The sequence below is a fragment of the Suncus etruscus genome, chromosome 3 (genome assembly GCF_024139225.1).
Source record: "Suncus etruscus isolate mSunEtr1 chromosome 3, mSunEtr1.pri.cur, whole genome shotgun sequence".
NCBI classification, from domain to species: Eukaryota; Metazoa; Chordata; class Mammalia; order Eulipotyphla; family Soricidae; genus Suncus; species Suncus etruscus.
In genome coordinates this window covers 38481141-38506500 of record NC_064850.1, presented here as the reverse complement: position 1 = coordinate 38506500, position 25360 = coordinate 38481141, and the positions used below count along the sequence as shown (strand labels likewise).

At 44.4% G+C, this 25360-nt stretch overlaps 1 protein-coding gene and 1 non-coding gene across 2 annotated transcripts; one reads left to right on the top strand and one right to left on the bottom strand.

Moving 5' to 3' along the window:
• The first annotated feature begins 664 nt into the window (after positions 1–664).
• Positions 665–832, top strand: LOC126005369 (U1 spliceosomal RNA). Its single transcript, XR_007494487.1, has one exon. It is a non-coding gene; the product is annotated as a U1 spliceosomal RNA (small nuclear RNA).
• Positions 833–6728: 5896 nt separating this feature from the next.
• Positions 6729–20626, bottom strand: LOC126004285 (serpin A3-8-like). The gene is made up of 4 exons (XM_049770744.1): positions 20002–20626; positions 19035–19311; positions 7979–8126; positions 6729–6929 (listed from the first exon to the last, which is right to left on the bottom strand). The coding sequence occupies exons 1-4, from the start codon at positions 20624–20626 to the stop codon at positions 6729–6731; spliced, it is 1251 nt and encodes a 416-aa protein (XP_049626701.1).
• Between the last annotated feature and the right edge of the window lie 4734 nt (positions 20627–25360).

Genomic DNA, 25360 nt, shown 5'->3' with positions numbered 1-25360 from the left:
AATCTGAGATGAATGATCTTTGGCTGATCCTGCTTGTACCATTGCCACCCAGCTGAATCTTGGTCATGCCTGGTGGTGTAGGGGGCTGGGAACCTGCAGTACAGAGAAATCTCACCTGGGTCACCAAGATGTGGATCCTGCAAGCTGGTCATGTCCCCATAGGTTCTCTGCATTTTGCTTCTTTCCTACCATCCACAAAATCTTTTGTCTGTTTGTTTGTAAAATCACTCCAGGTGCCATATTTCCATCCCCAGTTGAACAAATCTGAATCAGGGTCATGCATGGAATAATCCAAACCAGGTTGAGGTTGTAGTCTGGCAATCTTTCTACTTAGTATCTCCACTTAGCTGCCTGCCAGAACTGTTTTTATTGAGTATAGAGACCACCCCTAGGTTGGGAAGCTTTCCTGAGGTGTCTTGTCCAGATTTACATATAAGATAATCTTTGTTTTGGGTTAAATCCAAATTATAAACAAACATACAAATAAAGCAGGGATGACCTTTGTTTTAAGTTAAATAAAGTGTAATCTAACATTTGTTTGTTTTTGTGGTTTGGGCCCAAGCTCAGTGTTTCCCAGGAAATACTTCTGGCTCAGTGCTCAGGATCACTCTTCCTAGGACTCAGGGACCCTAAGGAGAGTTGCTGGTCACACACGGTCAAATGTATGCATAGCCCGTAAGAACCCCCTGTTCAGAGATCTCAAAGGTGGTTTCCCCAGGGTGAGGCTTGTCTATTGCACTCCGTATGTGCTGACCCCTGCGATTTCCCCAAATGTGGGAAACTCGACTGTATAATTTGTGGTAGTGGGGGACTGCGTTTGCGCTCTTCCCAGGGGGAGGGGGGGGGAAAGAATCCTTGTTCAGTGTTCCACAATTCACTCTCTGCTTGCTCTCTGTGCTGAGTGGTTCCTAAGCAGAGGCTGAAGGGCACATGAGCTTAGGGGCAATGGGGGTACCAGATTGGCTGGGGACTCCCTGACTTTGAGCACCACACACACCCTGACTGCTCTATCTGCTGGGCCACAACAAGCAGGAGTATATGACATATCTCTAGGTCCATTGTCACTCCTGGCTCATCCCCTGAACCCAATACTGCTTACTGCCAGCCTTGAACCATATGAGCCATACTTCTCTGTGCTGGGTTACTCTTGTTTACTCCAGGCACAGCCACCCTTGGTCTGTAGGAGTCTGCTTTAGTGTTGTGTGGATGGTGCAGTTGTTCCCTTAGGGGGGCCCAAGGAGGGTGTTGCTGTAGCTCTAGGGTGTGTCACCTCTAGGGAGAAGGCTCAGCCCACCTTCCCTAAATCCTCCTGTGTGAGCAATATATGCGTAATCTCTGCACCCCAAATCCAGATCAGAAGTCCCCTGCCCTCTTATCTCCAGCCTGCCCTCGCAGTACTCACAGCAAAGTCCTATGTGCTGGGCACCTCAGTGGGCCAGGCACCTTAGTTGTTAGGTGACCCAGGAATGTTCACCAGGTTTATCTGTGCAGGAGCCTAGGAGAGGATGACCAGTAGCATGTACCATTACCAGTATGGGTAATGACATAGGTGGGGACAGAGACAGAAAGCCTGACCCAGACTCCATTTCACCTGGGCTTTCTCTACCTGCACTGGAGTGCCATTCTGGGCTTTGGTTTTTATCCTGGGGTTCAGGGGATCTCTGGTCAGGACCATACTCTGCCATTGTCCTTGTTCTCTGTCATTCCCTCTCTGTACCTTATCCCCAGCAGCTGCAGGATGAAGTTGATCATCCTTATGGAGAGGGGGCAGTGCGGTTGTTGAGGCACTGGGATGAGCAGTGGCTCATGGACTGGAGCGGCCAGTGTTGAGTGTTGGGACACCCTCAGGGTCAGGATCCTTCCAAACTTCAAGTTTCCCCTCTGGGGGCTCTGGGGTAGCAGCTTTGGTGCTGCACACACCTAGTGTGAAGCTCATCAAATTGTCCCTTGTCCACATCAGGGCCCAGGCGTGGGGCAGATCGTCTGTTAGCCCATATTCTTAACTGTGGCCTCTGAAGCTGCTTTCACAGGTGGCCAGTAAGACTCTTCATCTGTGGGGATTCTGGGATGCCTGGGCCTGCAGTGAAATGACTATTTCTTAGGGCCTTGGTACTCAGTGTTCCCTCTCAGTGAGAAAGAACTTTCTGTTCCCCTCAGTCTCTGTCCAGAAACTCCAGTTTAGTTAAAAATTTGTGTTTAAAAAATGTATTATTGACCTCATGGTGTCCAATGTAATTAATGATAGTGTTTCCTGTCTAACAAAGACCCTATTATGCCCTCCCCTAGAGTGTACACACCCACCAACTTTGTCCCAGCACCCCTCATCCTTACCCACAGCCCCAATCCCCTAGCATCTCTCATCTAAGACCAGTTCTAGTTCTTCTGTCTCTGTGTATTCTCTCAGGTTATAACATCTCTTTATATCTCGCACATGAGAGAACATGCTGTGTCTGTTCCTCTTAAGGCTCTCACTCAGCACAATGTTTCTCACACATCTCACTGAATTATATTTTCCTTTTACAACCTCCTGCCAACTTTAATGGGGGATCTTCAGGGACAGGATTCTTCCTGCTGTCAATGCCCACCCAGGATAGTCTAGTAGGCTGAGAGCTGGACAGGAGCTGGAAGGCCCCACTTGAATCAAGCTTATCTTACTTAGAGAGTGTCAAGGGCATGTAAAAATTCACAAAACATAAGAGAGGGATTTGATGTGTTAGATAAGAGGACAGATAAGGTGAAGTCTTGGCCAGGGAAGGAGCTGGGCACCTGGGTTGAAAGACAAGTTCAATAACACACAGACACACTCTGTCACAAAAATTATCTCCACACAAGTCTCACAGTACAAAAGACATACACACACAGACACACAGTAGAAGTGCCTGTTGTGAATACAGGTGGTGGTGGTGAGGGAGAGGAGGAGCACTGGTTGTGGGAATGTTGCATTGGTGAAGGGGGGTATTCTGTTTATGACTGAAAGTCAACTACAAACATGCTTATAATCATGGTGTCTGTGTTTAGGGAAGATAGGATAAGGGGATTAGGGAAAACAGGGTGAGTGTTCTGGATTTTAAAACAGTGTGTTCTTTTTTTTTTTTTTTTTTTTTTTTGGTTTTTGGGCCACACCCGGTAACGCTCAGGGGTTACTCCTGGCTATGCGCTCAGAAGTCGCTCCTGGCTTGGGGGACCATATGGGGCGCCGGGGGATCGAACCGCGGTCCGTCTCCTAGGCTAGCGCAGGTAAGGCAGGCACCTTACCTCGAGCGCCACCGCCCGGCCCCAAACAGTGTGTTCTTAAGGTGATTAGCTACATACCCCCTTTTTTAATTTTATAGAAAAATGCAGAAATATGAGGTAAGACAAAGTAATTCATGTCCCAAGATTTTTTTTTTTTTTATAAAAAATGGAGGAGATATAAGGAAACAGAGACTCTTAGGAAGCCAGGTCATCCATAAACAGCTACTGTTTAAAGCAGCTACCTTTAAGGGTGAATAATCAATTACAAGAAGCCTGACCTTTGTAATTGCCAATAAAGGCCTATTAGCCCAGGAGTATTTAAAGCTAGGGCTGAAGTGCTGGGGTTCTGCCAGATTGCTCTGCTGGATGTTGCTATCCCTGTTGGATTTAACCTGCTGGATGGTCACTGCCGAATTGCTGGAGAATCTCTTTACCAGATTCCCAGGTCCTTCTGCCTTTTGCCACTTCTCTTACTGTGCTGGGCCTGATAGTTTACCTTATATATTAGATGGATGGGGATGCACATATATTGTATGGGAAGTTAGGTTAATCTTGGATGGGAAAAGGATGAATGGATCGAGGTGGATAAATGTGTGAATAGATATATGTGGATGATGCATTGATGGTATTTAAATATAAATATAGAAATGTGTGAATGGTGTTTGAATGGTGGATAATGGATAAGTAAATGAATGGCGAATAGATGGATTTAGATGGAAAAAGTAACTGATAAACTATTTTAATGAGTAAATTCTTGCTAAATGTTTGGATAGATGGTATCTGAATGATGAATAATGGGTGATAGATGGTGAGTGGTAAGTGATAGGTAGTGAGTGGTGGATGGCTGGAGATGGATTCATGCTAGATGAATGGATGGATGGAAGATGGATGGTAAATGGAAGGATATAAGAGGAATGAATGTTGAGAGTGTAGTAGATGAGTGGATGATAGATAAGTGGTAGATGAGTGGATAGGTGTATGGTAGATGCATAAAGGTGGGTGGTAAATGGATGAATGTGGATGGATTTATGGGTGATTTATAGATGGTGGATGGAAAATGGATGGATAAGTGGGTGCATGAATGGATGGTTGGATAGTAGATGCATGTCGGCTAGGTGTGTACCTGAATGCATAGGTGGGTGTGAGTGGAATACATCTGCATGTATTCCATTTATACAGATGTATCTGCATCTCCCAAATCTACTCTCTTCCTGAAAGATCAGCCACTAGAATAAATTTTAGTTTCAATTGTGTCTGTGTTTTGTTTTCAATATTTGGTGCCATTCAGTGGTTACCTCTGGTTCTACACTCAGAAATCATTCCTGGCAGGCTTGCCAGGGCATATAAAATGCCAGAAATTGAACCTGGGTCAGCGGTGTGTAAAGCAAATGCCCTACCTTCTGTGCTCCTGCACTGGCCCCTAGTTTCAAATCTTGTGCCAACAACTCTGTATAAAATTCTTGGGGCTGTGTGTGGCTTAAGGAACATTCTAGATGCTTTACCAGCTCCATATCTCAGAAGTGGGAGCTCTGCCATGGCCCTTTCACCCTACAGATCCTTCCTTCCACTCAACACTTTCAGCTTCTTGCCAATGTCCTCACCAAGTTTAGCTGCCAGAAATGTTCTTCTCTAGTTAAGTAGGTACCTCCCATGATTCCTCTGACAGCACCACCTCAGAGAAATCTTCCCTGACTAATACACTTATTTTAAATGCTCTTAGTCTCCAAAGCATTCAGATACTACACTACTACTTCCCCCTTATTATCTTATTTTTTTGTTCTAAAATTTCTTCTTCATTTTCAGTATCTCTTATTGCTCACCAGGGTCGTGAAATCTGAGGTCTTCCCTATGAGAGTCTTCAGGGGATGTGACACTGTAGTTTAGTACCCCCCAGAGCCAACAGATTGAAGTACAGCCTGCTGGGACTGTTCCTATCTCCAAATCTGGGCTGGGTAAAGAACATGGATTTGGTCTGCAGGTGACCAACTGGCTTTTCTCATGCATCAGTGGTCTTCCCCAGTTTCTGAGTCACTGTACACACAATTCCCGGATTTCCTAAATTTTGAGAGGAGCAAAGGGCTGCTACATGAATGGGAACAGGGACAGACAAAACAGGTGGCTTAATGGCCACAGAACTAGGATGTGGTTCAGGTAGAATTTGATTGGGGAGAGGAAGGGAGTGAACTGTGCCCCAGCTGCAGGGATCCCCCACCACACAGATGGAACAAACCACCCAAAACACAAAGGACGAGTTTTTAGCCAGGACACACAGAGATTTGGAGCATGGGCTCAACTTCAGGCCAGGGGTACTCTGGGCTTTTCTGTTCCTGACCTCCTTACCCTTCCAGCTCCTGTCCTTGGTAATCACAGGACCCCAGGGAAGAGGAATCCTGGGCTCTTTCAGCTGCTCCAGCAAGTTCATGGAACTGGAGGAGTGCCAGGGAACCCCAGTTTATAGACACTTGGTCAGAAGTATAATTACGAGAGGACGGGGCAGAAAAAAAAGGTATAATTACCAGCAGGGTACCACCAACATCTGGGTGCTGGAAGTCAGTGCCCCTCACCTGTGCGCTCTGGCGCCTTCTGCAGGTGGATCCGCAGAACTGGGTTCAAATGTGAGACTAGAAGTGGTGGAAATGTTTGCTGACCTGTCCCACTCCTTGGAAATTGCTCTAAGGATACACCATTCAGTGGCTTTGTGACGGAAAATGTCTGAACTTCTGTTATAATAATAATAATAATACTATTATTACTTTCCAGTTTTGGGGAGTAATAACAAATTTGAGGTCACCTGGGATGGAGAGATTGAATGGGTCACTGCACACAGAGATTTCAGCCCATCAGGATTTTAGCTAAAACATTAGTTCTGGTGCCTGAATGAACAAGGCTGAAGGCACGAGGCTGTGGCCAGCTCTGCCGAGCTTTCCTGTGGTGCCCTGACCTCTCTTCTGGTGATGGGTTAGGGGTCTCCGCTACCCAGAAGGAGGGTGATCCTTAGTCAGCTGGGGACTCCAGTTGCCCCTGATGAAAAGACTGCCCAAGGTTGGGGTGCTGAGGCCAGGAGGTATACTAACAAGGCTGGTAGCTCAGCTGTGGCATGATGGAGAGTTGTGTGCATATGGGGTCCAGACAGGCATATCTGGCTCCTCAACTGAGGACCAAGATTTTAGAATGGTCAGAAGAGGCAGGTGCCAGCATATCACTGCCTGGGCATCCAGGCCACCAGCTCAGAGCCTGGAAGAAGAAACTACTGAAGGTGGAAATTATAGAGCAGAGGATACAAGATGGTATCAGGGCCTGGGCCTAGATGGGCAGCTGCAGGGGCCTCTCAGGCACATCTGGACTAAAGGCCAGGTAGATGCTGCTGAAGGTCTTTATTGTTCTCAATGCTGCCCCTGCAGGGCACAGACAAGGGGGTGGGAATACAGGGGTGCTTGGCATGTAGGCTCCTGGGATAGAGCTGATTCCTTAGGCCTGGCCCTACTATGGCTAGTTCAGGCCGTTATGGGGTTAGCCAATTTTCCCAAGAAGAGGATGTCCTGTGTGTCCTCAGAGATAATAATTATCAGGAAGGGTTTGTTGAAATCCACAACGATCGAGTTCCTTATTAAGGATTTATTCATCATGTTGATGCCAGTGGCGGCCGCTGCTTCTGTGCCTTCCTCGGCCACATCCAGCACAGCCTTGTGGACTACCTGTGGGGAAATAGATTTGATGTCAGCAGAACAGGATGAGGAGAGTTGGCCAGTTTTCCCAAGGTCCCTGCTGGCTGCTGGCCTGGCCCTGCAAGTTTTCCTCTCATGGTACTATTAGATCTCAGAGTTGACCAACACATCTGAGCATACATGTGCCATGAGCTTAGGAGCAGGAAAGATGGGAGTGGGGTGGGGGGCTCTGTCATTCCTGCTTTTCCCAGGACCATGTCCCCAGGCCCTACACCATACTATAAGTTTTGTGAAAAGTAACACCCGTGCTTCTCATTAGCACCTAGATTGAGCCCCTGTGGTTGGAGCAGCTGCTGGACTCAGCCCTGGGACAGAGCAGTGGACAATCCCGCTTCATGCTTTCCTGAGGCCTGGCTATGGATAAGGCTGTGTCCTTCCATCTCTGCTGTCCTCACTGGCCAGTGCCCAGGTATGATGTGTTCAGCCACCCTAGTCAGAATAAACATTTATGTTTTGAGGGTCTGGTCAGGTGTATCTTTTTTTTTTTTTTTTTTTTTTTTTTTTTTTTTTTTTGGGTTTTTTGGCCACACCCGGTAACGCGCAGGGGTTACTCCTGGCTATGCGCTCAGAAGTCGCTCCTGGCTTGGGGGACCATATGGGACGCCGGGGGATCGAACCGCGGTCCGTCTCCTAGGCTAGCGCAGGTAAGGCAGGCACCTTACCTCCAGCGCCACCGCCCGGCCCCGTGGTCAGGTGTATCTTAACACAGACTCCTGAGCTGCTCCCTGCTGTGACCCTGCTGTGTACCAGTCCAGTATCATAGGCTCACAGCATGATGGAAGAGCAGAGACTGGAAGACCTGTATTGGCCCCTGGGCAGAAGAAGAGGGAACTTTCCACAGGGGTTGTGACCCCATCACAGAGCATTAAAGATCCCCTGTGGATTCTGGGGTACAGTGTGGCCAAGGGGGACACAGCAACACAACTCAACACAAACACACAATCAGGCTGCCCCTCTGTGTATTGGCTGCTCAGAGCACAACCCCTTCACAGGCTGGTAGGTACACTGGTCTAGCTCACCTGAGAAACATGCAGGTTCTGCTCCCCTGTGATGCCTGAGAGATCCGCGTCCTTAGAGAAGACCTCACTGATACCCAGCATAGGCAGGACTTTATCCAGATCATAGTCTCCAGAGATGGAGAACTTGGGCAGGTACAGCGTTATTTTTCTGGGAACAGAAAGAAACTATGAGGGGTGTAGGCTACCTTCATCTCTCAATGACTTTTCCTAGATACTCCTGACTCCCTATTCCTGCTGAATGAAAGACCCAGTCCCTAATCTGATCCTTGAAGCTCACGTAAAGGAGGAAGAGATTGATTTTGTTGGTCTGAAACCTCACTCACTCCCCACTGACCTCCTGCTCCTCCTGCCTCTAGTTACACTCCCCTCCGACTGCAATTTCCTCCTTTGTCAAATACTTTTCCCAGTGAATTTTTCCATACTTCCCTTCCTGAGCTATCACCTCCACCTCCAACTGCTCGGCTAAAGTGACAAGAACCTCTAGAATAGGACATCATTTCCCTCCAATGTTCCTCAAGTACCCGTTTATTTCTCTCCCTTGAAAACACCAAATTACTTCTGTGTCAAGGAGGATTATTATCTCCCAGAAAAAGCATGCAGAGCATTATGGTTCATGTGCAGGAATCTCTCAGGTCACCATTTATGTGGGGTATGAGTAAGGCTCAGTTACCAACCCCATGTGGAGTGAATGAATGAGAGAAAGAGAGTGAGTCTGAGTGAGTGATAGCATAAATGAATGAGTGAATGAGTAAATGGGAGTGTGAGTGTATGAGTAAGTTAATAAATGAGTGAATGAGAGAGTTGGTGAAAGAATAACTGAATGCGTGAATAAATGAGTGTTTTAAAATCATTGAGTCAGGGGCCGGGCGGTGGCGCTAAAGGTAAGGTGCCTGCCTTGCCTGCGCTAGCCTTGGATGGACCGTGGTTCGATCCCCCGGTGTCCCATATGGTCCCCCAAGCCAGGAGCAACTTCTGAGCGCATAGCCAGTAGTAACCCCTGAGCGTTACTGGGTGTGGCCCAAAAACAAACAAAAAAAAATCATTGATAATGGATAAGAGAATGAGTAAGTGAATAAGTAAGTAAGTAAGTACATCTCACTACTGCATAGCCACTGTCAAAGAGGAATCAAAGGATTACTGGAAACAAATGAAAATGAGAACATGAGCTACCAAAACTTGTTGGACACCTCAAAACAGTTCATAACTATGAAAGCATTCATTAGGCAGGAAGACAGTGCCCACATAAATAACCTTAAACTGCTCAGCTTAAAATCTGGAAAAGGAACAACAAAGCAATCCAAGGAGAAGGAAGGAAATAATGCCCAAAAGCTTAGAAATGAAGAGCAAAAGAAATGGTCTTTAGTAGAAAGTTTGCCAGTGTGTTGAGGTCAGGAGACAAGTTAGGAAGGGGGAGGAAAGAGTCAGGTTAGAAGGCAGGAGGGAAACTGTGGACACTGCTGGAGGAAAGTTGACAATGGTAAAGGTCTTGGCGTTATAACAATGTGCATCCAAAACTGAATGTTAAACATCTTTTTGCCTTTGTAATCCATACTGATTCAATAAAAAATAAATTTTAAAAAGAAAATAACAAATTTGAATGAAAAAATGCCAAAGAAAGGCAGATAGACTAGCACTGAGGTCCTCTTTGGGACTCAAAAGAGCCATTTGTACCCTCAAGTTAGTATACTTTGAGCTAAAAGCACCTGGAACAGTGGTGATGTCTTTCAAATTCATAGTCCCAAGAATGAAAGCAGAAAGACAAATCAACAGGGACTTTTTGACTGAGATGAGTCATTTTCAACCCAGGTCAGTGCACCATGGAAAGAGTGCTTTCCTTCATGACTATGCATTTCAATGAGCCCATAAAACATGCAAAAAAAATACCATCTTAATTCAAAGGTCACAATAGGAAAGCAATACACAACAACACCAAGTTTAGTGCAAGAAAATAGTAGTTTTAAAGATCCAACAAGTATCAGTAATCTATACAGACTCTCTGAAAAAACTTTATATATTTTTATTTTTATTTCTTTTTTGGTTTTGGGCCACACCCGGTGATGATCAGTAGTCACTCCTGGTTCTGCACTCAGAAATCGCTCCTGGTTTGGGGGACATATGGGATGCCAGGGGATTGTACCACGGTCCATCTTAGCTCTGCCACATGCAAGACAAAAGTCCTACCACTGTGCTATCGCTCCAGTGCCTGAAAGGACTTTATTGAGGAAATGTTGAAGATGTTCACAGAACTCAAAGAAACCATGAAAGAGACAGTCAATAAAATTTAAGAATTTATGAGTAGAAATGATAAAACTCAAACAGACACGACAGAACCTAAAAATTTTGGTAGACAAAACAAAAACTCACTAGATGGCATCACAAGAAGAGTGACAAATGCCAGGGACAGAATTTATGAGCTCGAAGATGAGCTGCATAACACCTCCAGACAGCAGCAGAAGAGTGTCTCAAAGTAAATAAAAAGAAGATAGAAAAATCCTCAAAATAAATAAACTTACAACAATAAAACTTGGAAATAAATTAAATAGAAATAATTAGGGTTCCAGAGAGCCAGAAAGAAAACCCCTATGAAGAATCAGTAGTCAAAGACATCATTGCTGAAAGTTCACATAGCTGAAGATTGCATCTACCCACATCCTGGATATGCAGAGTATGAGCTAAAGGAGACCAAATGATAACAACCAAGGCACATCCTAGTCACAATGATGAAAACCAGAGATAGAATACTGAAAGAAGCAAGATCATAAAAGGAAATCACATATAATGGAGCATCCTTAAGTCGTACACTAGACTTACCACATGTAACCCTTCAGGCCCATAGGCATTGATTGGATATAGTAAAAAAAACTAAAAATAAATACCTCATCAAGAATACTTTACCTTCACAGACTTTAATTCAGGTTTGAAGGCAAGATACACAGCTTCACTAATAAACAACAGCTTATAAACTTTATAAAATTAAAAATCAACTTTAAAAGAACTGAAGAAGTACTGTTTTCTGCTTATTTTTGGCCACACCCAAAAGTGCTCTGGGCTTATTCCTGACTCTCTACTCAGAAATGACTCCTGGCATGTACAGGGGGATGATATGGGATGTTGGGGATCAAAATCAATATGGCCATGTGCAAGACAAATGCCCTCTTTGCTATGCTATCACTCTGTTTCCTGAAGGGTGCACTTTAAGGCAAAATAAACTCTACAAACACACCAAATTTCTACAAAAAGATAGCAGAAAATTCCATGACAACAATTTCTCTCAATACCAATGAACTAAATGCACCAACTAAAAGACATAGAGTGGCAAAATGGATAAGAAAACTCAATACAACATTCACTGTCTGCAAGAAACACATGAAAATGGCAATATATCCCAAAGCATTATACAGACTCAATGCAATCCCTATAAAGACATCCATGACATTTTTCTAATAAATAGATCAAACACTTCTGAAATTCTTTTTTTTTTTTTTTGCTTTTTTTTGGGGGGGGGTCACACCCGGCAGTGCTCAGGGGTTACTCCTGGCTCTATGCTCAGAAATCGCCCCTGGCAGGCACGAGGGACCATATGGGATGCTGGGATTTGAACCACCGTCCTTCTGCATGGAAGGCAAACACCTTACCTTCATGCTATCTCACCAGCCCCTTCTGAAATTTATTCGAAACAATAAGCCTACACCAATAACTAAAGAACTCCTTGGGAAAAAGATGGTAAGCATCTCTTTCCCCAACTTTAAATTGTACTAGAGAACAGTAGTTATTAGAACAGCATGATACTGTAATAAAGACAAACCCTATTATTAAAGGAATAAACTTGATAATTTTTGTTTGTTTGTTTTTTCAACATTGAGCAGCACTCAGGGGTTGTTACTCTTGGTTCTGCACTCAGAAATTGATTCTGTCACTGTAACTTTACCTTGTCCTTTTTCTTTGCATCTTTGATATCATAATAATAAAAATAAAGTTCAGAGAATGTTCCAGCTTAAAAAAAAGAAATTGATCCTGACAGGTTCAGGGGACCATAGGGGATGCCAGAGATCAAATCTGGGTTTTCCCTGGGTGGGCGGTGTGCAAGGCAAACTCCCTACCACTGTTTTATCACTCCAGCCCCAGACTTGAATATTTTGAGACTAATCCTCATGTTTATCATCAATTAATCTTTGATAAAGGGGCATAAAAGTGGAACAAGGAAAGCCTTTCCAACAAGTTGTGTTGGGAGAACTTGTCAGCTACATATAAAAAAGTGAACAAACAAAAAAACAAAACAAAACAAAAAACAAAAGGGCCCGGAGAGATAGCACAGCGGTGTTTGCCTTTCAAGCAGCCGATCCAGGACCTAAGGTGGTTGGTTCAAATCCTGGTGTCCCATATGGTCCCCCGTGCCTGCCAGGAGCTATTTCTGAGCAGACAGCCAGGAGTAACCCCTGAGCAATGCCGGGTGTGGCCCAAAAACAAAAACAAACAAACAAACAAAACAAAAAAGTGAACCAGATCTCTCTTTGACATGATGCAATAATACAATAAAAATGGATTAAATAAAGATTAAATACATTAATATCAGACCTGAAATCATAAGTTATATAGAGGAAAATGTAAGCAGAACTTTTCATGACGTCAAGGCTAACACCATCTTGAAGAATGAAACTCCACAGACCAATCAAATGGCAGCAAAGATAAACAAATGAGACTGCATTAAACTAAGATTGTTTAGCACCTCCAAGGAAATGGTAACTAGGATACAAATAATACTCAGGGAATGGGAGTATTTAATCACTCAAAACCCACTTGATAATGGGTCTATATCTAAGATATATAAAGCATATATAATATGTATATATACTGCTATAATGTAACAAGAAAAATATCATTGAACCCCCATTCAAAAATGAGGAAAAGAGATGAATAAAAACTTCCTCAAAAAAAAAAAAAGCACAGCTAGCCAAAGGGACGTGAAGAAATGATTCCACATCATTAATTATCAGGGAAATGCAAATAAAAACGAGATAAACTATCACACCACACATATTGCCATACATCCAAAACCAGTGTTGGCCCAGATGCAAGGAGAAAGGAACTTTCATTTACTACTGGTGGGAATGTTGAGCAATCCAGCCTTTTAGGAAAAAATATGGATATTCCTCAAAAAAACTAGAAATTGAGCTTCTTTATGATCTTGTGATAACATTCCTAGGAATATACCCTCGAAGCTCAAATGCACAAAAGTCCTCTGTACTCCTTTGTTCACTGCAGCACTATTCACAATATCCAGAATTTGAAAACACCCCAGGTGACCAAGAACAACTCAATGGATAAAAAAACAATGGTGCATCTACTCAATAGAATACTGTGCAACAATTAGAAAATAAAGTTATAAAAGTTGCTATCTCAGGATAGATACGGAAGTATTATGGTGAGCTAAGTGAGTAAGAAGGAGAGGGATAGACATAAAATGATTGTACTCATTTGTGTCATATAAACAATAGTAAAGTATTAAAAGACATAAACAAGAGAGACAAGAACCAGGAAGACCAATCCATGGCAAGAAGCTTGACACAAATAGTGAGGAGTGCAGTTAAGTCCGAGATGGGACCACTATGTCAATGAGAGTTGGAAATGATCACTCTGTACAAAGAAAAGGTGCTGAAAGGAGATAAAGAGATATGTGTAATACCTCTTCAGTAACTATATTGTAGACCACTGTGTATAAAAAGCAAATGAAGAAGAAAGAGATGAGGAGATGGAGATGGAAGAGAAGGAGAAGGCGGAGGAAGATGAGGAGGAGAAGAAGCAAAGGAAAAGAAAAAAAGAAGACAGAGAAGGAGAAGCAAAGAAGGAGAAAAAGAAAAGAAGGAAAAAAGGAGAAGGAAAAGGTCTTTCCTAGAGGCAGGCAGAAGATAGGGTAGCAGGGAGGGCGGGAGAGAAACTGGGGACATTGGTGGTGTGAAATGTACATTGTTGAAGAGTGTTTACATTGTCTTTTCTTTATTTTTTTTTTAGGCTAGTCAAGTGAAGCAGCAGGTATGAAGAAGGAACAAAGGAATCTGTAACTGGCTGTGATCAATTAATTGTAAACACCACTGCTCTCGGACCAGCCTACATTGTCTTTTCAAACTCAAGCATGAGCAACTTTATAACTGTATCTTATAGTTATTCAATTAAAGAATTTATTTATGAAATAAAATAGATTAATTAAACAAAAGATTAAACAAAATCTAGGGGTCTTTTCTTGGGGGAAAAAATAAACAAGATTGAGAAACTACTAGCAAGACTCACAAAGAAAGAGTAACCTCTAAGAAACTGAATTAGAAATCAAATGGGGGATGCCACAACAGATATTAAAGAAATTCAAAAATATCTCAGAGACTACTTTTTTTTAAGCCAGTCAAATTGAGCAGTTGGGGGTGTTATATACCAACTTTTGTGATACTAACGTTAATAAGTTCTGATAAACCACTGCCATTGAACCAGCCTCAGAGACTACTTTTAAAAAAATCTTTATTCCATAAAATTTGGTATCTAGAAGAAATGGATTAATTCTTGAACTATAACCTCCCAAGGCTGAGCCAGAAAGATATGGAACATTTGAACAAACCAATTACTATTGAGGAAATGAAAATGGTAATCAAAAGTCTCCCCCTAAACAAAAGCAGAGGTCCAGATGAATTTACTAGTGAGTTCTTTCAATCCTTGAAAGAAGAGCTACTGCCAGTCCTTTCAGGCTATTTTCAGGAAACCAACAAAAGAAAATATTGCCTAAAGTTTCTATTAATTAAATATTACCCCAACACCAAAGACAGACAGAAACAGAACAAAAAAGAAAAATTACAGACACATCCCTGGTGATGGTGATCACAGAAGCAAAGATCCTCAACAAAATACTAGCAAGTAGAATCCAATAACACATCTAAAAGATCTTACACCATGACCAAGTGGAATTCATCCCATAAGTAAAAGAATGGTTTAACACAGATAAGCCAATCAACATAATACAGCATATTAATACAAGGAAAAATGAAAACCATTTGATCATATTACTCAATGCAGAGAAAGCATCTGACAAGATCAAATACCCATTCTTGATGAAACTCAATAAAATGGGAGTGGAAGGAACTTTTTTTCAACATAATCACAACCATTTACCACAAGCACACAAAAAACATGGTATCAATGATGAAAAACTGAAAGGCTTCCTTCTGAGATCAGGCACAATCCCAGGTTTCCCACTCTCACCACTACTATACAATATATTATTGGAAGTACTGGCCAATTATAATTAGGCAGTAAAATGATATTAGGGCATTCAGATAGTAGAAGAAGCCAAACTCTCTATGATGATGACATGATACTCTTGTCCTACTTTATTGTATTACCCCAGAAGCAATCCAGCACCAGCCATAAAAGGGATCTGCCTTTTAAAGAAAGACCTCAGTGAGGGGTGGAGAGCCAGGGTGGAGAGATGGTGTCAATTTAAAGAGGCAATTGGAGCAGCAATCTGAACCACTGTTTTGCTCCTGGCAACAGCTTTTCTTTCTGATTTCTTCAGACCTTTGGCTGTATCTTTACTTTGTATACTTGTTCCTTTTACCTGGCCTTCAATCTGACCTTACCCTGGTCCCAAACTAGCTCTCCCTTCCTCTTTCTTCCTCTCCCAGCGTAGTGGTTTGTCATAAGCTCCCTGACTTTTCTATTTAAAAAAAAAAAAAGGCTTGGGGCCAGAAAATAGCATGGAGGTAGGGCTTTTGCCTTTCATGCAGAAGGACAGTGGTTTGAATCCCGGCATCCCATATGGTCCCCTGAGCCTGCCAGGAGTGATTTCTGAGCTCAGAGCCAGGAGTAACCCCTGAGTGCTGCTGGGTGTGACCCCAAAACAAACCAAACCAAACAAACAAACAAAAAAGGCTTGAAGTATCTTGTCAGAGTCCTGTCTGCTTGGCCTCTGACAAACTGAAGATCCCCCGATTTTGGCATGAAAAAAAAATATCAAAAACCTAGAAACGCCTAAAAAAAAAAAAAAAAAGAAAAAAGAAAAAAAACAACAACACCTTAGAAAACCCTAAAGGCTAAAACCCTAAAAAGCTCTTAGAAACAATAAACTTATGTAGGGGCCAAAGCAATAGTACAGTGGTAGGATGTTTGCCTTGTACACTGATAACCCAGGATGCCCCCGGGTTTGATCTCTGGCATCCCATATGGTCCCCCAAGCCTGCCAGGAGCAATTTCTGAACACAGAGCCAGCAGTAACCCCCGAGAGCCACTGGGTGTGACCCAAAAATCAAAATAAATAAAGAAAGAAAGAAAAGAAAAGAAAAGAAAAGAAACAATGAACTTTTATAGTAAAGCAGCAGGCTACAAAATCAACATGAAAAATGTTCATGAGCTTTTGACATACAAATAACAAAATAGAAAAGAGAGAAATTAAAAAAGCATTCACTTTATAGTTGGGCCTCACAGAATTAGGAAACTAGAAATAAGCTTATCAAAAGAGGTAAAAGAATCACACAAAGAAAACTACTAAAGAAAACTTCAGAAATAAAGAAGACACAAGTAAATGGAAACACATTTGCTTTGATTGGCTAGATATGCCAACTATCAACTGATTGGCCAGACATAGTCACAGGATGTACCCAGGTCCACTTCTCAGGAGCTTAGGGTTTTGCCTAGATGAAATATTGCACTTTGGCTTGACTACGGACAATAAATTTTCTCTCGAGTCTTCCTACATCCTTTCCGTGCCTGGTAGTGGATTTCTGGAACAGCAAATCCTCGCATTGACCTGTGTGGCCCCTGTACAGGCTGAGTTTGTTACTTTTTCTCAATGACTTAACATGTCTCAGCTTAATAAAAAGTTTATTTTCCTATAAGGTACATAGAGAAAAACATAGGCAGAACACTCCATGACATTGAAGCTAAAGCCATGTTCAAAAAGGAAATGCCATTGACCAAGCAAGTGAAAGCAAAAACAAACGGGATTCCAATAAATTTAGAAGCTTCTGCACCTTAAATAAAATGACGATAAGAGTAAAATAACACCCATAGAATGGGGGAGAATTACTGGCTCATTACCCAAATGATAGAGGGTTGATATTAAGATATGTAAATCACTGTTAGAACTTTACAAGTAGAAGAATCCAACTTCATCAAAAATGGGGAGGAGAAATGAACAGAGATTTCCTCAGAAAAGAAATACAAATGACAAAAGGCATATAAAAATGATCATATCACTAATAATTAGGGAATTGCACATTAAATCAATGATGAGCTATCACCTCACACCAGAGAGACTGACACACATCCCATAAAACAACAACCAGTGTTGGTATGCAAAGGGAAAATCTTGTTCACTGTTGGTGCAACTGTTGACTGGACCAGCCTTTCTGAAAAACAGTATGAATATTCCTAAATAGTAAGTATTAAGCTTCCTTATGACCCAAGAACACCTTACCTGAGAATATAACCCAAGGACTCAAAAACACAATGCAGAAAAAAACAGTTGCATTCCATAGTTCACTATAGCACTAATCACAATGGACAGAATCTCAAAACAACCCAAGAGTCTGAGATCAAATGCCTGGATATGGAAATTTATATATATATATATAATGGAATAGTACTCAGTCATAAGAAAAGATGAAGTCATATACTGTTGTGTGTATAAACATTTTAATGGGATTATTATGTTACTGACCCTACCCTGATGGTGATTGTGCCCTACCCTAGGATGTGACCTGGCATTCTGCTCCCACCCTAGGGTAGGGCACAATCACTGATCACCACATCTGCTTGTGGATGGATCTGGTGAGGGACAGAAACAAAATGATCTCTCACATGTGAGATATAAAGAACCATAGTAGGATAATAACAAATTCCCAAATGCACTAGAAATGAAGAACAGGAAAATTGGTCTTCATTAGGAAGTCTGTCACTGAGAAGGGAGTCTGGGGGTAAGACAGGAGATGATGGTGAAGGATAAGTGGAAGGACACTGGGAGAAGTGTAAGTGCCTACTACAGAAGCAGGCTGGGGGACTGGAGCATAATTGGAGACAATGGCAGAGCAAAGTGAGCTCTGGTGAAGGTATTGGTATTGGATCATTATTGTACATCTGAAACTCATTAATGAGTAACTTTGGAATTTTGTCATTTATGATGATTGGATTAAAAAGAATAAATAACAGAGTAAATGAATCAGCAAATAAATGAGTAAGTAAAAGAATGGATAACAGGGGCCGGTGAGGTGGCGTTAGAGGTAAGGTGTCTGCCTTGCAAGCACTAGCCAAGGAAGGACCACGGTTCGATCCCCCGGTGTCCCATATGGTCCCCCCAAGCCAGGGGTGATTTCTGAGTGCTTAGCCAGGAGTAACCCCTGAGCATCAAATGGGTGTGGCCCGAAAAATAAAAAGAAAAAAAGAAAGAAAGAATGGATAATAAACAGTGAATGAGAATAAATAGGTGAGTGAAAGAATAAATGAGTGAATGAAGGATTGAATGAGTGATTGAATTCAAAGAATGAGAGTGAAAAATGAGTGAGTGAATTTGCCTTTCATGCAGAAGAATCCCGACATCCCGCATGGTCCCCTGAGCCTGCCAGGGGCGATTTCTGAGCAAAGGCCAGCAGTAGCCCCTGAGTGCTGCCAGGTGTGACCCCAAAACCAAAAAAGAAAAAGAAAAAAGAAGTGAAGGCATAAGTGAACAATTCCCTTCAGAACCAAGACAATGTTGTCCCCAGCCTGTATCTCCCCAGCTTTCACCAGTCACATTTCTGCCTGTTGTCCCCTCTCGACATAGATCTGAGATAGGAGAAAGGATGTGGCTGGTGGGTTGATTGGAAATCCTTGCCTGGCTCCTCCATGTTATTATCAGGATCTTTTAACATCTCTCTGCCTTGGTACTCCAAGAGCTAGGCAGGCACCCAAGCCAGGGAACCCCAACTCCATTGGTGCCTCCACCCCGGGAATTCCATTGCTGACTAGTGTTGGTAGGGACCTGTGGTCTAAGACAATGGGGAGATGGGATCCGAGGCGAACTCTCGCCAAGACAGAACAGTACCTGGACATCATCGAGTCCTTCCAGTGCTGGAAGGTGCAAGGGTGCAGTGCCCCCTCCAGCTCAGCCATGCGGCCCTGGTCCGGAAGGACAAGGAGTGCATACGCACGATTGTCACTGTAGGGCAGCTGTACCACGTTGCTGCCCAGCATCTCGTCCCTGAAGTGCAGCACTGATACATCCTCAACCATCATCATAGGCACCTTTTCCACCCTGATCTTGTTCACATGGAAATCTCCTGTGAAGGTTTTGTGGGGGTCGAAGGGTGTCTTCCACTTGGCTAGAAGCAAAGAGAAAGGTCAAGAACCTGCCCAGGTCCCCAGGATGGCTGGTCCCAAGGCTGCCCTAGGTCCCTGTACTCATGGGCATATCAGGCAGGCCAGACTTGAACCCTCAGGGGCTGGTCATGCTGAATAGAGGGAACAGGTTCCTGATCTAAAGGGTCCTGTGCATGAGAGTCATTGCGAAGTCTTGCAGGGATCCAAGTGCCTACTCCCCTTAGGCACAAGGCCTGGAATGTGGACCATCCCTGGGTTTGATGCCATCAGGCCTCAATACCAGCAGAGCAACCAGTGATTTAGATCTGGGAGCTGACTGAGCCTTGCAGGAGCTGTCCCCAGGCTTGTCCTCTCAATCCTACTGCTCACATGCCCAGCCCGTAATCCACAACTCCTGTCTTCTCTGCCCTCTTCTGACCCTCCGCTTCATGACCACCCTGCTGTCCTCTCTCATCCTTTCTACATCCTGGGACCTGGAAATGTGGGTGCTGCCAGACCCATCCCCAAGTCTGCCAGCCCAGGTTCAGACACTCTACCTCCTTCTGAACCCATACTGAACTTTTGCCCTCCTTGGTCTTCAAGGAGGTGGCCAAGTCTAGTATAGGCTCCAGGATTTCAGGAGGCTTAACCAAGCAGAGCAGCACTGAGGTCTCTGATGAAAACCCAATTCCCTCCCAAGCCTGTGGCCGAACCTTTAAAGAAGAGGCAGTTCACCAACACTATCTTCGTCCCTGATTCTAAGTCCTTGACCAGTTCTTTGATTTTCCCCTTGGTTTTCTGCTCCACGTAGTCATTGATGAACTTCTCAGCAGTGAGGGGATCCTGGAAGTCGGTAGGTAAGGCATCGGCTGTGTACAAGGTTTGGGCCTCTTCCCGGAAGCTCTTTAGCAGGTGAAACTGCTGGTCCACAAACACGGCTGTGCTTATGTTGAGTTGCAGGTCGGTCCCTGGCCTGCTCAAGCGGCTCAGCAGTAGCTGGAAACCCTGCTGAATTTCAGCCTCAGATATCTGGGTGAGGTTGAACTTGAGGCCCTGGAGAGTCTCGGTCTGGGTGTTGCCACGGGCCCCAAGGGCCAGCAGAGCCAAGGCCACGGAAATGCTGAATGGGGAAAAGATCACGTTGTTCTCGGGTTTCTGGGCAGCCAAGAGCTTGTAGAGGCTGAAGGCGAAGTTGGTATTGCTGCTAGCTAGAGTGTGGATGTCGGGGAGGGTATTGTTATGTGAATCTTCTGGGGTCACTGTCTCTGGCTCTGTCGGGTGGCCGAGTATGTGGGGGCAGAGCACAGCCCCCAGGAGCAGGGCCAATAGGGGAGACATGCCTCCGCCACAGTCTTCAAGGCAAAGCAGCTTTTAGGCTCTGGATCGCAGTTTCTCTGCCACCTATCCTGCACCCTGTCCCAGGTGTTAATGTAGGCAGGGTTGTTTGTGTCAGCAAATAGCACACTAGACCTTCACCTTGGCTGCCTCGACAGGTCACACTCTATCTCATGTTTATTCCAAATTGTTTGTCATCCAAGTTTCTCCTCAAATCATTAAAAGGCAGAAAGGGCTCCTCTGTGTGGGTAGTGGGCAGGCAGGTGGATACCTGAGCTGCACCCTTCTGTGCTAGGCTAAGACACTGGGCAAGAAACCCGGAGTCTCCTCAGGGACCCGAGCCTGTGCTCAGGAAACCCAGGGATGTCTGACTGCTGAGATCAGGACTCAGCATCACAGGCCCTCTTGGCCCCAGAAAGTCCCGAACCCAAGCTTTCTGGTGGCTGTACAGGCTGTTGGGTATATGGTGGTACTCACATATGGGGAACCCAGTTGTAGGGGGGCCCGTTGTCAGAGGCCTATAAGCCTACCTCACAGCCAACACCTATTCAGACAAGAATCAGACAATTGTGGTTCCAAGAATCCCCCTTCAAGGAAACTCCTCCCTCTGCCACACACCAGACTCAGGCCTCAAATCTGTACCTACACAGGTCAGGACTCTGGGACCCAATTTGTTGCCTCTCCCCTGCACACTCCTATATCTGATCCAGGAGGCCCTGGAGGGAGGCCTAGGAATTCCCTGTGTGAGCAGAGAAGTGTCAGGATCACTCTTGTCAGAGATGGGCAGAGAGGCTGGGACTCAAGGTACAGCCCAGACAGACCGACAGACAGATACAGAGAGACAAACAAAGACAGACTCATACAAAGACAGACTGACACAGATAGACAGAGAGAGCCAGTGGCTTCCTCTGGATTGAAACTTTTTTTTTAAAATAAATATCTTTATTTAAGCACCATGATTATAAGCATGTTTATAGTTGGGTTTTAGTAATAAAAATGAACACCTCCCTTCACCACTGCAACATTCCCACCACCAATGCCCCTTATCTCCATCCTTCCCCACCACTTGCCTGTATTCAAGACAGGCATTCTTTTTCTCTCACTCACTACCATTGTCATGGTAATTGTCAGTGTAATAATTTCTCTACTTGCACTCACCACTCTATGGTAAGCTTCCAGCCCTTATCTCTATTGTCTCTGTGTATTATTACAATAATGTCTTTTATTTTTCTTAAAACCCATAGATGAGTGAGACTATAATGTGTCTATCTTTCTCTATCTGACTTATTTCACTCAGCAAAATAGTTTTCATTGGACTGAGGCTTTTTCTAAGCTCCCAACTCAGCCCTGCCAGGCACAGGGGTCCAGAGCCCTGGGATCAGCCTAAAAATGCCCTCAAGGTCTCTTTTGAAACTTGATTCATTAAGGGCTCAGATTCTTTCATGGGGGAAGGGAAGAGGCAAGTTCTTCCTTTCTCTAGAAAGCTTTTCCCAGCATCCCCAAACCAAAGTCCCAAACTCTCTGTTTGTTCTTCTTGATTTATGGGTGACTCATTAGGACATGTGACACCCCAAAATAAATAGGACCTTACGACACATTTCCTGAAATTTTATCACCATGAAATGGCATGGTCAGCATTTTACCACAACTCCTATAAATTCATATTGTTATAAAATAATATATGTATTAAATGAATTTTCACCCCAAATTCCAAATATGTTGAGTGCCATGCTTGGTGTTTGGTTTGATTTGGGCCACATCGAGCTGTGCTCAGGATTCCATTCATTCAAGGTCACTTTTGGTGAGATTTGGGAGATCATATCTGGGGCCAGAACATTTATCCAAGGATGTTGGGGGTTGGGGTGAGGGTTACTGTTAGTCACCCTTTGTCTGAGGCCTCCTCTTCTCTCTGTGTCACCCCTAAAGACTGTGCCTAGTTTCTGATCTGGGGTTCCCTCAAATGCTCTCTAAGACAAATATGTACTTTTGTAATCCCTGACATGCCCCTTGACTCTCATGTCCTCACTGTCCCATCAACCCAACACTGGGGGATCTGGATCATGCTGAGGATATAATTTTACAGAGCAACCCAATTGTGATTACATGTTCATAGGCAGGACCCCAATCTTCTTCCCCTCAGTGGGTCCCTATCACCTCCACCCTCACTGCAGGGTTCCTTCCTATCCACAATTCTGTTCAGTCCCCAACACAGTGGGCTCCCCAACTCTTCCCATGTGTGTGGTGTCCCCACAGTCTGTGGGTAAGGCACTTCAGAAACTTGCGGTGCCCATACATTGGATGAGCATGAACAGGCCCTGTCCAGGCTGTGCTGTTGCTATCTTGGGCTCTTAGGTCCTCCAGAATTGTCTGCACGTGACTGTGGAGCTGCTGATGGAGTATGCCTGGGCATCCTGACCTGGCCCCACTGAACCTGTGCCTTGTGATAGCCACAGAACCCAGGACCACACAGCCAAACTCATGGCCACACTCAGAGGGAGACAAAGACAATGTGGTAGGCTGGGCTGAGGCAACACAAGGTAGAAAACAAAGCTACCATCTGGACTTGGGCCTGAGGGTCACTTGTGGGCACAGACAGTGCCTGACCTGTTTTTACCCCACATGTGTAGCATGAAGAAGCCTCAGTAGGCACAGGAGTACCAACCCCAGGAACACCTAGAGCCCATGGTACTGCCCAGGGATGACACATAAGGGCTGTGGAATCTGTATCTGCATATCCAGGATGTACTGGTCCTAGGGGACACAGACTCTTATGGTCCCATGTCAGCCATAAGAGGGGTCTCACCTTTTAAGGCTTAAGAAATTCAATTATGAGGAGGCCTTTGTAACTGTCCTTTAGGGACAGTTGCCCTCAGGTATATAAGCCCCAGGCTTGAGTGCCAGGTGCTCTATGCTGCTCAGGTGGACTGCTCTGCTGGATGGTTGCTGCCAGAATGCAGGAAAAACTGTTGGACTCTCTCTGTTGCTCTGCTGCCTCTCCTGCTCACCCCTTTCCTCTGGTGCTCTCTCTGGCTGACCTCTTGCCTTGGTCTCAACCTTAGCATGCTCTCTCTCTCTCTCTCTCTCTCTCTCTCTCTCTCTCTCTCTCTCTCTCTCTCTCTCTCATAGCCTACAGGTTTGGCTATAAGGCTCCTGGCTTCCCTTTTTACCTGGTTTCCTTTTAAACTTAGTTCAAAAACCTTTCTTGTTGGGGTGATGTTTGTCACTGACACATCCCTAAGGAAGCACAAAGCTGTGGGCATCTGCTGAGATTGGGGAAGGCTCAGGTGTGAGGGTCAGGACACCCCAGAAGGGGCAATGCAGCAGGGAGATAAAGATTTGCAGACCTGTAATGGGCAGGGCTGAGGAAAGACCCTCTCCCGTAGGGTCTGCTTAGGGTGGGATGGACTTTCCTGGTCCTGTCATGTGTTTCTGGTGATAGGACTAGAGTCTGCTCCTTGTGTGGCCCATGTATCCCTGTGACCCAGAAGTATTTATAAGATTCATGTATGTGGAGAGAGGTAGGTATGACCTTTATTCCCTGCACTTACATTCAGTCATGTCAATTGCTCCCAGGTTTCTCCAGGCCATTCTATTCTGGTTCTTTCCCCTAATACATCCCAGAGGCAGAGCCCTTTGTCCTGAGACCATGTTATTCTCTTCCCTGAGATGGGCTGATGCTGCCAAAGGCCCAGAGTCATGAATTCAAAAGCTCAGGGTTAGACAAGATGCCAAAGCCTTAGTGTCACCTAGGGAAACAGAGCAGAAGCTGGGACATTCCCTCCTAGTTTCTGTACCTTGCTGAAAGAGCAACAAAGGCACAGACATACAGAGCAACACCCCAGAGCTCAGAAGGGGAGGTGTCCAGCCTGGGAGAGCCAGGAACCCTGAGTGTCCTCACTTAAAGTGTCTGAGTGAGAGAGAATCTGTGGTATATGTGTGTGATTGTGATTGTCGAGTGTGGCCATGCCAGTGTGAAAATCTGTGGTATTTGCCTGTGAATATGAGAGTGGATATGTCAAAGTGTATGTTAGAGCAAATGTGTGAGTATGTGAGAGAGTCTATGGGATAGGATGGTCTAAGCATATTTGTGAGAGTGTGGGTATGTCAAAGTGTGAGTGTATGAGAAAATCTATGAGAGTATGAGTGTGAGCATGTGTATCTGTGAGTGTGTGGGTATGACAAAATGTGAGTTATTGTGAATATGAGAGAATCTGTGGTCTGTGAGGGTGTGAGTGTGACTGTGTGAGTGTGAATGACAGAGTGTGGATATGTCAGTGTGAGAGTGAATGTGAGTATGGGAGAGAGTTTGTAGTACATGAGTGTGTATCCTTGAGATTGGCTATGACCTGTCCCTCCTCCACTGCCCAACTATTGTCACCACATGCCTCCACAACCCTCAAAGGGGCCGATCTCACCCTTGTGTCTGAGCCAAATGTCAGGGTGCAGAAATTCATCCAGAGGAAAAAAAAGTCCATTTATTGTGTTTTCATGTGCAAGGCTCAAATCCAACTCTTTAGAGTGAGCATCTCATTGAATGACACAAGTGCTCAGGATGGTCTCCCCCACTTTCTATGAGCATAGATACTAGAGCTGTCCACTGTCATATAGAACCAACTACTGCTTCCCACACAAAGTTTTAGAGCTGGACTCAGCACCCCAAAGTCCCTATGACTCATGTACAGCCTCTGGGTTGGGGTCTACACTCGTCTCCGATGAGCCAGTGCCAATGTGGGGCTA

Excerpts from the sequence above, each read along its gene's own strand:
- LOC126004285 (XM_049770744.1), bottom strand. The coding sequence starts at position 20,626 with ATGTCTCCCCTATTGGCCCTGCTCCTGGGGGCTGTGCTCTGCCCCCAC. Across the intron at positions 19,312-20,001 it reads GAACTGCCTCTTCTTTAAAG|CCAAGTGGAAGACACCCTTC; the intron begins GTTCGGCCACAG and ends CTTTGCTTCTAG. Across the intron at positions 6,930-7,978 it reads AGAACCTGCATGTTTCTCAG|GTAGTCCACAAGGCTGTGCT; the intron begins GTGAGCTAGACC and ends ATTTCCCCACAG.